This window comes from Heterocephalus glaber, unplaced genomic scaffold (genome assembly GCF_053883595.1).
Source record: "Heterocephalus glaber isolate CG9 unplaced genomic scaffold, H.glaber_assembly_v1.0 deba00000071, whole genome shotgun sequence".
NCBI lineage: Eukaryota > Metazoa > Chordata > Mammalia > Rodentia > Bathyergidae > Heterocephalus > Heterocephalus glaber.
The window spans coordinates 11,876,768-11,891,641 of NW_028258137.1; the positions used below are offsets into that span (position 1 = coordinate 11,876,768).

The 14,874-nt window shown below is 41.8% G+C and overlaps 1 protein-coding gene across 11 annotated transcripts in view; it reads left to right on the top strand.

The window, feature by feature from the left end:
• Window positions 1-14,874, top strand: part of Wdr59 (WD repeat domain 59) — a 141,151-nt gene that overhangs the window by 29,637 nt on the left and 96,640 nt on the right. For all 11 annotated transcript variants that reach the window (XR_015448663.1, XR_015448664.1, XM_021256700.2 and 8 more), the window contains 4 exons: window positions 1,874-2,009; window positions 9,073-9,158; window positions 10,172-10,252; window positions 12,381-12,418. Coding sequence is in view for 9 of the 11 variants with exons in the window: in XM_021256700.2 (XP_021112359.1) it covers window positions 1,874-2,009; window positions 9,073-9,158; window positions 10,172-10,252; window positions 12,381-12,418 (341 nt within the window). In the remaining 2 variants the exon portion in view is untranslated. The remainder of the gene's footprint in view (window positions 1-1,873; window positions 2,010-9,072; window positions 9,159-10,171; window positions 10,253-12,380; window positions 12,419-14,874) is intronic.

Below are 14,874 nucleotides of genomic sequence, written 5' to 3' on the forward strand. Positions count from 1 at the left end.
CTACCCCTTATCCTTGCTGGGCCCTGCAGTGTGAATCAGCTTGCTTCTTAGTCTCTTCCTCTGTCCAGCTCTTGGGCTTTATTTAGCTTTCTTTACTCTAGGTCAATTACAATTTGTCCATCTGCTTTTCATTTCCTTTTTCCCCCTTTTGGTAGTGCTAGGGATCGAACCCAGGGCCTCACATATGTTAGGCAAGTGCTCTACCACTGAGCTACATCCCTAGCCTTTCTCATTTTTTTGCCTTTGTGGGTCTTCCTCCCTTCCCTCCCTACCTCCTTCCTCTTTTTTCTCTTTCTCTCTCATTCTCTCTTTCCTTCTCTCCCTTCTTTTCTCTCTCTTTTTTTAAACTCTTATTTTAGTGGGATTTCAAGGGGAATGAAGACAAGTACATATGTTCTTTCAGCCATGTTCATCCTGAAGTACCCACTTTGTGCTATTCTACATTTGCTGTGTGATGCCTCTGAAGGCCTAGTGACACAAACCCCATATCCATAGCTCATATCTATATGTGTATCCTGCTGTTTTTCTTTCTAATGGGAAGATGATAAGCTGTCCACTACAGGAGGAGGTGGTCCATTGGAGGTGGTCAGAAGTTCTAGATCATGGGCTGGGGTTTTAGCTCAGGGGTTCTGCCACCTGCTTCGAAAGCACAAGGACCAGAGTTCAATCCCCGGTACCAAAAAAAAAGAAGTTCTAGATCTATGTTCTGCAGTAGTTTTCTTAGAAGTTTTGTGAAATTGTATATTCTCTGTGTTATCCTTCTCCCTTAACCACTCCTTTTTAGAGTTTCTGCTGCCATCAAAGTTTTGCATGCTATTTCCTAGCTTTTCTGGACAAGGACTATTAATCTTGTTTTGACCCTAGATGCTCCCCCACCCCCGCCCCGATATCCAGGGGTTTAGCATGCTCTCTAATGAGGAATCAGTAGTAGATGGCTGCAGGGATATTGATATACCAAGGATCCTTTTTTGTAACTTAAGATAATAGGAAAATAGGTAAACACAAAACATCCTTATTTTCAGATCCTGTGTGTGTGTGTGTGTGTGTGTGTGTGTGTGTGTGCATGTGTGTGGTACTGAATCCAGGGGCACACTGAGCCACATCCTCAGACGTTTTTGAATTTTTTATTTTGAGACAGGGTCTCCATAAGTCAATAAATTGCTGAGTTCAATCTTGCAGTCCTCCTGCCTCAGCTTCCCACATGCTGGGAATAACAGCATGTACCACCATGCCTGGCTCAGATTCTTTGTATTGGTTGGCCCCTTGAACATTATTGGCACTTATTATGTTATTTTAATTATTATTCTTTTCTCCTGGGTTATTGTTTCTCTTCCTGATAGGTTAAATTTAGTTTCCAGGGAGTAGACTTGCAGGGGAATTGGAGATTTTCTGCAGGATTTTGGTTTAGTGATAAGTAATGTGTTTAATTTAACATACATTTGTGCCTAGGGTGCACAGCACAGCACTGTGTCTAGTGATGTGGGACGTACAAAGATATTTAAGACATGGTCTCAATCAACTGAATTGGAACAAGAGCCTTAGCATTCATTAGTAGTCCTGGGCACCATATGGAAGATCCTAGCTAAAGCATCGGGAAAGTCCAGGAGAGGGAAAGTGGATACTCTCACAGTGGATGTGGTAGGGAGGGCCAGCTCTGGAGGGAGACTGTCAAAGGGATTCTGTTCCCCTGTGTTTATCCACCAACTTGAGTACTCTGTGACTTGTGTGCCTTTCAAAGTAGATAAGTGTAATGTACATCTGGGTTGTTTTTGAGCACTGCTTGCAAACACATGCAATTTCGAATGCACTTTCTATCTTCATGCTAATGCAGTTGTATTGCTATATTGCCATAGTGTTGATGTTGTTCTCCTAGCCGCAGATTCCTGTACATCGTCAATCTAGATGCCCCTTTCGAAGGTCACCGGAAAATCTCCCGCCAGAGCAAATGGGACATTGGAGCTGTGCAGTGGAATCCTCATGACAGCTTCGCATACTATTTTGCAGCTTCGGTGAGTTCATTTAAGGAATGTCATCTTTTAAATGTGTCATCAGGGCTGGCAGTCTACATCCTCTGTGGAGAAGAGAATGTAATCCTCATCGCTCAGTCAGAAAAGAGGTTTGGATGGTTCTGCAAGAAAGACAGAGGCAAGTTGCAGATCTATGTATTTGTGTGTGTGTGTGTGTGTGTGTGTGTGTGTGTGCACGCGTGCGCGTGCGCTGGTTCTACCCATGTCAGGCCTTGTATTTCTAGGGATTGAATCCAGATTGTGAAAAGGAAACAGGTAGATGCCTTCATTTCTGCGTGCAGTGAGAATTGGTTTTCATTAGCAGCAAGTAACTAGCAGTGACTGAATGGCACATAACCCTGAAAGATGTTCTTTTTTGGGGGGGAGAGGGATTAAGGGAATTTTTAATTCACACAGTAGTTTCTTATAGTGATTTGAGACAGTATGAAAATCTATGAAGAAAGCTTAGTAATTTAGAATTTACTTTTCGGGTTTTTTTTTGGTTTTTTGGTACTAAGGTAGAATTTACTTTTATAAAAGAATGTTCACAAATATTAAATGTTCTATCTGTGTTTTGAACATTATAACAAATATAAAGCACAACATCCAGTGTTAACACTGATCTCCCATGCCTAATTTGGATTTAGATATTGACTATTTCAGATTTTATAGAAGGGAACTTTTTTAAAGTTTCATTAATACTTTCTGTAAGGTCAGACCAAGGCACAATTGAGATCAGCGAGGCAGGCAAAGTTCAAGCAACATGCAATGAGTTTATTGCCATCTGGATGCAAATGGGCCAAGGGCGAGAAGGCCGTTGGCACTGAGAGGAGGGTGTGCATGGTTGATATGGGGGAGTTTAGGTAGGGGAGGGGGCACTGGTCTAGAGAGTGGAAAATTTTAGAGTCCCATGGGTGATGGGCCTGGGGCTGGCTGATAAACGGTGGTGGTAGAAGTGGCAGGGTGGCTGCTGGCTCCCTGTTATCTCTATGCTTCTGTGGATGTGGGTAGCAGGTCTGCTTGGGTCGGGGCCTGTGACTTTCATTGTATGTACTATTATTCCTTACCAAGAACCTTCAGTGAAACTTAAAAAGCTGGTGTTAAAAGTAGTTATTTCTTTTCTTGAATATTCTAAAACGTGCCATTTTAAATTAACCTTTGAATTTTCAGGGCATGGAAGATACACAAATAGAGTGCCTAAGAATGTGTTTTAACACAGGCTAATTTTGTTTATGACAAATACCTTTAACTTTCAGATATTGAAAAAAAAGAAAGTAAAACAAAAAAAGAACCTATGATAATTTAAAAGGTGTTTTGGGTCAAGATATTTCTTAGTACAAATAATATACCATGTCAAGCAGTTTTTTAGTCAAATTCATAAAAGTGTTAAAAACTTGCATTTGGACCCTGAAAGCTGTTTGAGCAGGATGACAGGGAGCTGTTCTGGGCTTGGGCTTCATGAGTTCTAGAAGTAGCAGAAGACTCCCTACACCCTTCTGCTTAGAGGAAGGGATTTTTTTCCTTGATCAGGATTTGTTAGATCAATTAATCTCAGATTTTAAGTGTGAATATTTGTAAGTGAATTTTTCAAGGGAAAACATGTAAATTTTATTTGGTCTTCTGAGAAATTTATGACCCCAAAAGATTCTGGGCCACGTCATCTCAGGGCCGTCTTTCTCCAGATTCTGTCATCATTCTTCTCTTCTAGAATATCTAAAGCTAAGCCCTCACTCCTTTTGCACTGGGCTGAAAGGGAGTATTTAAAAGAAACTTCTTGCTAGCCTGAGCTGTGCTGTTCTTGGTAGGATGCACTCTGTGGAAGGGGAGCACCAGAGTGAAAGCAGAGCCCTGTTGTCAACTTGAGAAGTCATTTCTGAAACAGACTCTAGCTTTACCTGCAGGCGTGTGAGGTTGGCCAGGTTTTCAGGACTACTCTCTAAGAGGAGGGAAGTCGGTGTAGTACTTTTCCATTCTCAGCCTCTTTCCTGTGAGTGAGGAGGATGCTGCCTTTGATAGCTTGTACCTCTGGGCCCTTTAACAATTCTCTTGCCCTTAGCCTCTGCTCATTTAGTGCAGAGTTTTTCAACCCTGGCATTGTTGACATTAGTCTGGAGCCTGGCTTGGTCTGATGAATCCTGTGCATTGTAGGATATTTAGCATCAGGTCCCAAGATACTGGATCTCTATTGCATCTCTCCCTCTTGTTGTGACAACGAAAATATCTCTAGACATTGACACAAGTCCTCTGGGATGCAAAGTGGCCCCTGATTGGGAACTACTGACTCAGGCTGACTCCTTAGTACCTGGCCCAGATGGTTTAACATTGCATTGCTCAACAGTGATAAGGAAGACAGCCTTTTTTTTTTTTTTTTTTTTTGACAATTATAGTGGTTCACATTTATCTGTGTGGAATATATTCCAGCATCCCCAGTGGATGGCACAAACTGCAGATGGTACTGAACCCAATATATATACACCATGTTTTTTTGATATATAAATACCTATGATAAAGTTTAACAGATAAATTAGGCACAGTAAGAGATCAACAACAATCAGATGCAGTGGTGCACACCTGTAATCTCAGGTTCTTGGAAGGCCACAGCAGGAAGATCTCAAGTTTGAGCCCAGCCTGGGTAACTTAGCGAGACTCTCAAAACAAAAAATAAAAAGGTCTGAGGATGTAGCTCAATGGTAACAGCACCTATGGGTTCAATCTCCAGTGCTACAATAAATAAATCAATAAATAGGTAAACAGAAATAAAATAATGAGAGATCTCAGTAGCAACTTGTGGATCTTAGCAACATCAGCATACAATTCTTTTATTAAGTCATGAAATCTTAACCCCTTTTACAACATTTTTTAAATTAAAAATAATGTTTTTGGCATATCTGAATTGCCAGCATGATTACTCTTTTACTTTGGAGCCATAATTGAGTAAAATAAGGGTTACCTGAAGACAAGCACCGTGATACCTCAGTAGTGGATCTCATAACTGTGGTGAATCCTATATGACTTAACACGCATGTAGCATATACCCTGTGGATACACTAGTGCCATGGAGGATCATGCTCTTCAGAACAATGTACAATTTTAAAACCTATGAATTACTTATTTCTAGGATTTTCCATTTAATATTTTTGGATCACAAATGATCTTGGATAACTAAAGCACAGAAACTGAAACCAAGGGTAATGGGAAATTACTGTAATCACTTTAAAGCAAACAATTCAGTGTCCTTCAGTGCATGCATAATGTTGTGTAACCATGGGTGCTATTTAGTTCCAAAGTATTTCTGTCACCTCAGAGGAAAATCCCTACCCATTAAGCAGTTCCTCCCCCTTACCTCCTAGAGACCACCAGTCTGCTTTCTGACTCTTTGTGTTTATCTATTTTGAATATTTCATATATATGAAATAATAGTGTTATAATATGTGATGTTTTGTGCCTGGCCTCTTACATTTAGCTTAATGCTTTGGAGTTCATCCATGCTGTAGCAGGTATCAGAACTTTATTCCTTTTTATAATGGAATAATATTCTCTCCATCAATGGACATTTTAGCTGGCTGTTAACGAATAGTGCTGATCTGGACATGTATGTGGATGTCCTTGTTTTCACTTCTTCTGGATGGGCACCTAGAAGTGGGATTATAGGGGCACAAGGTAATGTTGTGTTCACTGAGGATTAAACCTACAGGCTGTTGTATACTAGGAAAGCACTCTACCACTGAACTGCATCCTTAGTCCTTTACAATTTTTTTTTTTTTAATTTGTGAGACAACATCTTGCTGTGTTGCCTAGGCTGAGGTTGAACTTTGATATCTCTGCCTCAGCGTCCCACCTAGCTGGGATTATAAGTAGGTAACACCCCACCCAGCTCCTTATATTCTCATCAATAGTGCACAAGAAGGGCCGGGGATTTAGCTCAGTGGTTTGGGCATCTTCCTCCTAAGCACAAGGTCCCAAGTTCAATCCCCGGCACCAAAAAAAAAAAAAAAAATGCACAAGAGCTCCAGTTTTTCCATATTCTCACCAACATTTGTCATTGTCTTTGTTTTTTAAATTTAAGTCATAGCCATGCCTAGCAGGGATGACATGCCTTATTTTGGTTTTGACTTACATGTCTGTAATTGGTGATGTTGTTGAGCATCTTTTTATGTGCCTATTGGTCATATCTTTTTTTGGAGAAATGTCTATTCATGTCCCTTGCATGTGTGTGTATGTGTGTGTTTCATTATGGGGATTGAACCCAGGATTTCGAGCACTCTACCACTAGCTAGGCAAGCACTCTACCACTGAGGGGCAACTTCAGCCCCTTTGTCCTTTTTTGAAAGGTATTGTTTGTATTTTTGCTGTTGAGGTGCAAGAGTTTTTAATATATTCTGGTTATTAGACTTTTACCACCTATATAATTTGCAAATAAGTATTTTCTCCAAAATATTTGTTGGAGAAATATTACTGTCTTTTCAGTTTCTTGATAATATCTTTGATACACAAAACTTTATTTTAATGAAGTTCTGTTTATCTTTCTTTTTAAAACAGGGTCTCACCATGTATTCATGGTAGAACTCACTATGTGGCCCAGGCTGGCCTCCAACTCATGGCAATCCTCCTGCCTCAGCCTCCTGAGTGCTGGGATTACAGATGTACACCCCCCCCCCAGCAGTGCTTTTCTTATTCTTGATTGAAAGGCAGCCTTTTTTAGGAGTAACAGCTTTGCAGTTATGAAAACCTGAGGTCAAGCCCTAGTCTGAATATTGTTTTTCTTTTTTTTTGGTACCGGGGATCGAACTCTGGACCTTGAGCTTGCAAGGCAGGTGCCGGAACCACTGAGCTAAATCCCCGGCCCAAACACTGTTTTTTCTTGAGCAAGGTTTTCACTTGCTGAGCCTTTGTTACCTCTTGTATAATGTGGCTGATGGTATTCATGTTCAGGGTAGTGGGAAATGTCAAGGGTCAAATTTGTTAAGGTGTCTAGTAGTATATAGCCAAGGACTAGGAGACCCTCTGGAAAAGGTAGGGAATGTTGTTATAAGATAAGAGGATTTTAATTTTTCATTTTGTTTCTGTTAGAATCCATTTTTCCCCATTTGGATTCCTAACCTTTTCATAAAAACCTTACCTGTTTAGAAACACTAAACTTGCTGGAAGATAAGTTAGGTAGAACTCTTGAAGACACTGGCATACGAAAAGTCTTTATGGACAAAACCTCAGTAGCACGGGAACTAGCACAAAGTATCAACAGCTGGGATCTCATCTTATTAAAAAGCTTCTGTGGGTCAGGGATTTAGCTCAGTGCACCTGCCTCGGAAGCACAAGGTCCCGAGTTCAATCCCCGGTACCAAAAAAAGCTTCTGCACTGCGAGAGAAACCACCAACAGAGCTAACAGACAACCTACAATGTGGGAAAAAATTTTTACCAGCCGCTCCTCAAAGGACTACTATCTAGAATCTATAAAGAACTTAAAAAAAATCAGACCCCCCCCCCAGATTTAAAGACCCAGTTCAAAAATGGGCATCTTAAATGAACAGACATTTCTCAGACAAAGAAGTAAAAGCAGCAAATAAACATGAAAAAATGTTCAATATCACTAGTCTTTTGAGAGATGCAGATGAAAACAACACTGAGATTCCACCTCACCCCAGAAAGAATGGCTGCTATCAAGAAATCAACCAATAACAAATACTGGCGGGGTTGTGGGGAGAAAGGAACCCTTCTCCATTGTTGGTGGGAGTACAGACTGGTGCAGTCAGTGTAGGGTCTGGAAATCAGTATGGAGACACCTCAAAGAATTAGGACTAGAGGTCCCATTTGACCCAGCTATTCCCCTGCTGGGGATCTTCCCCAAAGAATTGAAAGAATCATACCACAGCGATATATGTGCACCCATGTTTATAGCGGCACAGTTTGTAATAGCTAAAGCTTGGAAACAGCCCAAGTGCCCATCAAGTGGAAACTGGATAAAGAAGATGTAGTTTTTTAATAAATGGAGTACTACTCAGCCATAAAGAATGAGAAACTAGAGACATTTATAGCTAAATGGATGCATATTGAGGCCATCCTCTTAAGTGAAATAAATAGGACAAACGTGTAAATACCGAATAGTTTCTCTAGTGTGAGAAACTGAAAGTGTAAATAAGGATTAAAATGATGAGAATGAATAATTGGTAATTTGAAATAGGAAGGAAAGGTCCAAAGGGGTAGGGGAATTGGGAAGGGAGGGGGAAAGGAAAGAAGGGAAAGGAAAAATTATGAGAAAAGGAAAAAATAGAAACAAAGTCTTTGCAAATAGGGAAGGGTGGAGGCGGTGAAGGAGGACAGGGAATGGGAAAAAAATAAGAACCAAGATACATCATGTACAGGTACAGGTACCCAATGATAAATGTAAATGTATTGTATACCTAGAATGTACCAACAAAAAAATTTAAGGAAAAAAAATAAAGGACTTTAGCTGTGTAGATTTGGAAACTCATTTCAGGATAAAAGTCTCAACTTTATACATATGTCTGTCTGAGAGGTAAAATGAAAATCAGTTTATTATATATTCAGTTCAAAAATTATTCAATGGTCTGTCATTGTTCTTAGTCCATTACTAACCTTTATGCACTTCAAGCCAGATGTTGTGGCACATGCCTGTAATCCCAGCTACTCAGAAGGCTGAGGCTGGAGGATCACAAATTAGAAGACAGTCTAGGCAACTTAAGGAACCCCTATCTCCAAATACAAAATGATAAAAAAAAAAAGGGGTTGGGGGTGCTGGGCATGTAGCTCAGTGTTGAACTGTTTTCCTTAGCAAGCTTGAGACCCTGGGCTCAATCCCTGCTAATGCAAAAAAAATAGATCTTTTTATCTTGACATTCATAACCTAATGTGCTAGGCTGAGGGTAGCTCAAGCTAGTGTTAACTACACTGATTTTTAGTGGCTTTTTCAAATTCAACCTGTAGGATCTCTGCCTTGGAAGTTGGTTCTACATGGCTTCCTCTCTCCCCCTTAAGTGGATTGGAATGAGAACATTTCCTTGTGTATGTCATGCTACCCACTGCCTTCTCCCCCTTCTTTCTTCTCAGAGTAACCAGCGGGTCGACCTTTATAAGTGGAAGGACGGCAGTGGGGAAGTTGGCACCACCCTACAGGGCCATACTCGCGTCATCAGGTAGTCACCTGCCCTCCACAGCTCCTTGGCCTGTCTCACTTTGTCACGGTCCCTTGAGGAGTGAAATGAAGATGCCACCCTCCTCGCATGGCTAAACCCTCTGTGCTGCACTGGCTGAGTAACCAACAGTAATTAGTGTTCCCTAAGGTGATAGCAGAGAACCCAGCAAAGAGCCACCAGTATTTAGGAAGCATCAGCCCTGCACTGCTGACCCTAGTCCCTGATGACACGAAGACAGAGGCAGCCCAGTTTAGAATAAGGATTAGGGCTGACCTTTGCCACAGGATGGGAGGACGTTGTGTGACAGAATCCCCTGTTTGGTCCACAGTGCCCAGCTGTTCATGGAGACCCCAGTGAGCAGCAGCAGCCCTTGGCTTTTTCTCTGCAGCTGTGGGGACCACACAGGGCTCCAGCATCTCAGTCTGTGCCCCAAATGCAGTTGCCCCCTGCTTGGGCTTGCCAAAGTGTCACTATTTCTGGTCAGGGGACACTTTTTGAGGAGAGTAGCAGCAGGGGTGCAGGGCACATGATGATGACCTGAGAGTGATGGGAAGGATTTACACCTGGGTGTGTGTGGAGCACCCCGAAGCAGCTTCCTTTCTGGGAGGAGGGTGTGAGTAGCCAAAGTTCTGTGGCTGCGGGGCAGTTTGTCATTGGTTTACCCAAGGTGGCTGTGATTGAATCTGATTTAGAAAAAGATAAAGATTACTTTATGTGTTCTTCCTTTTTTATTTTTTCTGGTGAGGAGGTCTGCGTGTTTCAGTTGAAATTCTCCACTTCTTTGTGGGGAGTAGGTGGTAGCATTGGCTAGCAACTACAGGGAGGACCTGAAAGCTTCCTTCGGAGCTCTGTTGTTCATTTTCAGGGAACTTCAGAGATCCCAAGGCTGAAGGGAGTCAAGCCCATTGACGATGATGTTTGAAGCCACCAGAGACTAGATTTTCCAGTGCTTTGAAACCAGAAACTGAAGTTTTTGCTTTGTTTTGTTTGTCCTGTTTATTTCTATGTCCCAGTGACTTGGACTGGGCAGTGTTCGAGCCAGATCTCCTGGTGACCAGCTCTGTGGACACCTACATCTACATTTGGGATATCAAGTAAGAACTGTGAGAGGCATGACCACTTGGTTGTGGGACAATGTGGGACCGTTGTTTTAGAGATTGAGTATCTTAGTCTGTTTTCCTCCAGATGTAAACCAAGACAAGGATTTGAGTGCTGCACACTGCTAGGAGGGGAAAGAAGTGCTGGGAGGGGCTGGGGGAAGATAGGCAGGCTCAGGAGTCCTGCAGCGAGGGACCCTCTTCTGGGGACCCTGTGAGTAGGTGGAGGTTAATCTTTGTGCAGAGCACTGGGTGCTGGAGCACAGCTCCTTGCTCGGAGGTGTCCCACCGAGGGCTGAGAAGCAGGGTGCTACCCTATCGTCATTGGCAAGGACCACACACAGGGTCTGAATTCCCTGGCACCTCAGCTGTCAGTTCTGCAAAGCAGGCCTTAGTAGCCAGAAATCCCTTGGCAAAGCAACATGGGTGCTGCCATTTGGAACCTGAGCTGGGGTTCACCGAAGTGGAGAGTGACAGAGGGGGATTTGGGTGGGGGCACATCTGCTTCAGTGGGCAGTGCTGAGACATCTGCTCAGCTCTTGCTCTTTGTGAGGCTGCTGTGCCCATCTCTCAGAGGACGTCAGCGGCCCCTCACAGTCACCCTCCTGGAGGAAAGAGGAAGACGGTCACATCCTCAGAACAGTGCTGCCCTTGGCATGTGGATTCCCTTTTCCCCCCAGCCAGGTTTCTCTGCTTCCCTCATGATAATGACTTGGGACTCTTTCCCAAAAAGTGGGGACTGCAGGGATAAGGAAGCCAGGTGTTGGGGTGGAGCAGATGAGGGAAGAGCTCTTGGGGAGGTGGGTGTGTGTGGCTGACTGGACCAAGTACTACAGACAGAACAGCACTTTAGTGCCATTGCTCTAAGGGCAGCTCCCAGGGTCGAAGCTCAGGATCCAGGGGACCTAAAGAGGGAAAACTTTTACTTTCTTTTTTTTTTTAGTTCTGAGACAGAGTCTCAGTCTAGTTGAGATTGGGCTCAAATTCATTATATAGCCCAGGCTGGCCTTGAACTCACCACAGTCCTGCCTCAGTCTCCTGAGTGGTGGGATTACAGGCATGCACCACCATGCCTGGCCCATCTTAGCCATTTTTAAGTAGATAGCTCAGTAGTGTTTAGTAGTTATTGTGCAGTAGGTCTCCAGAACTTCTTCATCTTGCAAAACTGAAAACTTGGTATGCATCAGACAGCAACTTCCCAGTCTCCCCTTTACCCAGCCTCTGGCAACCATCACTCTGGCTTTTTGATTTTATGGATTTGGTCACTCTAGTGACCACATATAAAAGACTTGGATATTATTTATTTACGTGACTGGCTTATTTCACTTAGCATCATCTCAAGATTCATCTATGTTGTAGCTTGTGTCAGAATCTCCTTCCTTTTTAAGAATAACATTCCATTGTGGGACCCCCTACATTTTGTTTATCCATTCATTGGTTGTTTCTACCTCTTGGCTATTGGGAACACCCAGAGTGGTTTTCAAATCCACCTTTGAGGTGTGTTGGGAGGGTTCTTGCAGTCACACTGCCATTCCTGTCACCTTATTGCCACTAAGGGAAATGACACCGGGAAGGGATTTTTTGCCTTTTCTCCCTCCACACTGGGGCTACTCAGGCCATGCTGAATCATATAATCTGCTTTTTTGTGGCTTCAGCTGTAATGATTTGAAATTCAGACTCAGCCTCAATTGAAATGGCTGAGAAAGTTAATCTATCTTGAGGAAAACAAGTCTCTTTGTATATCTATATGTATGGTCATATATATATGTATATATATGAATTTTTTTGAGACAGGGTCTCACCATGAATCCCAGGCTGGCCTTGTGACCCTCCTGTCTTGGCCTCCCAGGTGTTGAGATTACAGGTGCTCACTAACCATGCCTACTTTTTTTTTTGTTTTTTCCCGGTACCTGGGATCCAACTCAGGACCTTGCCCTTGCAAGGCAGGCAGCAGCACCACTGAGCTAAATCCCCAGCCATGCCCAGCTTTTTAAGGCCCTCATAGCAGATTTAACTCTGAGTTCCCACTGAGAGGAAAGTGAAGAAATGTGTGCAAAGTGTGAAAAGCAGCAGGTGCCTGGCAGCTTATGAATTGGGCATTTGACTTCTGGTTTTTATATTTCAGAGACACAAGGAAACCTACAGTCGCACTATCTGCTGTAGGTGAGTGTCTACACCCTCCCCACCCCCCAGCACACTTGCTTGCTTCATTCCATTCTTTCCTTCCCTTCTGTTCCTCCTCACACTCAAACTATCCATGCCCTGTGTTCTGTCAGGCTGGTTGTACTTAGAAGTCCTGTGTTGAAAAGGCTTACTTTAAGCTGCCTGCAGGAGCCAGAGTCAAGATATTGAGGGCGGATCAGGATGTTTTTTGAGAATTCAAGGACAGAAGCCATATTGGCTTGCAATCTTTTTATGTGGAAAAGGTCAGTTGCATATAAAAACAGGAAAATGAACTGCCTTGCAAATGAACTCAGGATTTTTACACTGAGCTATATCCCCAGCCTTGTTTTTATTTTTTATTTTTATTTTATTTTTTGAGACAGGGTCTCAGTGAATTGCTAGGTTACCCAGGCTGGGCTTGAATCTGTGATCCTCCTGCCTCAGCTTCCCTGAGTGCTGAATCTTATTTTATCTTACCCACCATTCTACCCCCACCCTCATTCAGTATATATATATATATATTTTTTTTTTAAATAACTTTATTATCAAACACACACACATACAGAAATTAAAACCATTCAAAGAAGAAAAATGCAAGGGAAAAAAAACTACAATAATATTCAAATACAGTAGAACTCAACCAAAACAAAACTGAAAAGCACTTAAACATTTTTCCAAATAACTTAAAAAAACATCTCAAGTACCAACAAGACACACCAGAGGATGTGATTTGTTTCTGAAAGATCCTCAAAACCAACACTGAACAAATAGTGGTCTGGAAAAAAACTCCAGTTAGCTAGCAGACTCCACATAAGCCAGACTTCTCCCTAATTTAAATTTCGATACAGTCTTATGACACGCGATGGAAACACAATCCGAGAAATATGTTATTAGGCAATTTCATCCTTGTGTATCCTCCGTATATATTTTTACAAAGAAAAATCCCTTAAAAAAAAAAGAATCCCTACAATTAACATATCCCCAAAATATTTTTAACAGTTCTTTTAATATCATGAAATATCTAAGCAGTATTTAAATTTCCCCAATAATTACAAGTTGTTTGAATCAGAATACAAATAAACTCCATACTGGGAAGTGTTTGATATATTTCTCATCTTTTTTGGTTGGTAGATGTTTTCTTCCTCTTTTTGGTTTTGTTTTTTCTTTTCTTGAACTTCATTTATTGAAGAAACAAGGTTGTTTGTCCTGTGATTCCCCCCGGCAAGCTAAGTTATGCTGATTGTATTCCTATAGCATCACTTAAAATGAACAAACCTAGTCCTTGAAAATACTTTCTGATCTACCTGTTTTCATTGCTTATTGAATGTTTTTAGAATTGACTAATTTTGAAGTTATCATTAGGGGTTTTAGGGAATGTTCTCACCACTTCATGAGGGTAGAACATGGGCACTGGACAGGCATAACTTAAAATGAGGAAGCCCAATCATTGATATTTTGGAATCCCTGATAAAAACATATTTTCTGTCTCTTTTTAAAATTAGTGTATGTGACGCATGATAGTTATATTTATTTGGGAGAAAACATTTTTTCTTGATCATTTTTAGTCCCTTTAATGCTAGGTCCTGGATGTGGGAATCAGGCGTCTCTTGTGCTTCTCTTCGAAAGCTCAGTTGTTCTGTTGACCTATCACTCCCTTGGGTGCTGACGGTCTCTGATGTCACTGGCCGCTGTGGATAAACAACTGAATAAACACGCAATGGTCCCTAAATGGTCCTAAATGGTCCCCTAACTCACATTCCCCTGACTTCGTTACTTTATGCAGCATTCTAAATTAGATTGGTTTTAGAGAAACCCTAACAAGGAAGCCAGTTTTTCTTTTTTCCATTTAGTTTATTGGTCCATTTTAGCTATACAATACAGTTACATTCATCACTGGGATCTTGTACCTTTACATAATCCATCTTAGTTCTTATTTTTTACCCATTCCGCTGCCCTCTCTTCATCCGCTCCATCCTGCCCTATTTACAAAGACTTTGTTTCCATGTTTTTCCTTTTCTCATATTTTTTCTTGCCCCTTCTTTCCTTTCCCCTTCCCCTCCCACTTCCCCTATTCCTTTAGAAATTTTCTTCCTATTCCACATATATCAGTTACACATTTTGATTCTTATTTACACTTTTAGTTTTTCACACCAGAGAAACTATTTGGTATTTACACACATGTCTTCTGTTTATTTCACTTAAGAGTATGGCCTTGCCGGGGATTTAGCTCAGTGATTTGGCCGCCTGCTGTGCAAGCTCAAGGACCTGAGTTCAATCCCCTGTACCAAAAAAAAAAAAAAAGAGTATGGCCTCGATATGCATCCACTTAGCTATAAATGTCTCTAGTTTCTCATTCTTTATGGCTGAGTAGTACTCCATCTTATTTTAAAAAACCACATCTTCTTTATCCAGTCTTCCGTTGATGGGCAATTGGGCTGTTTCCAAGCTTTAGCTAT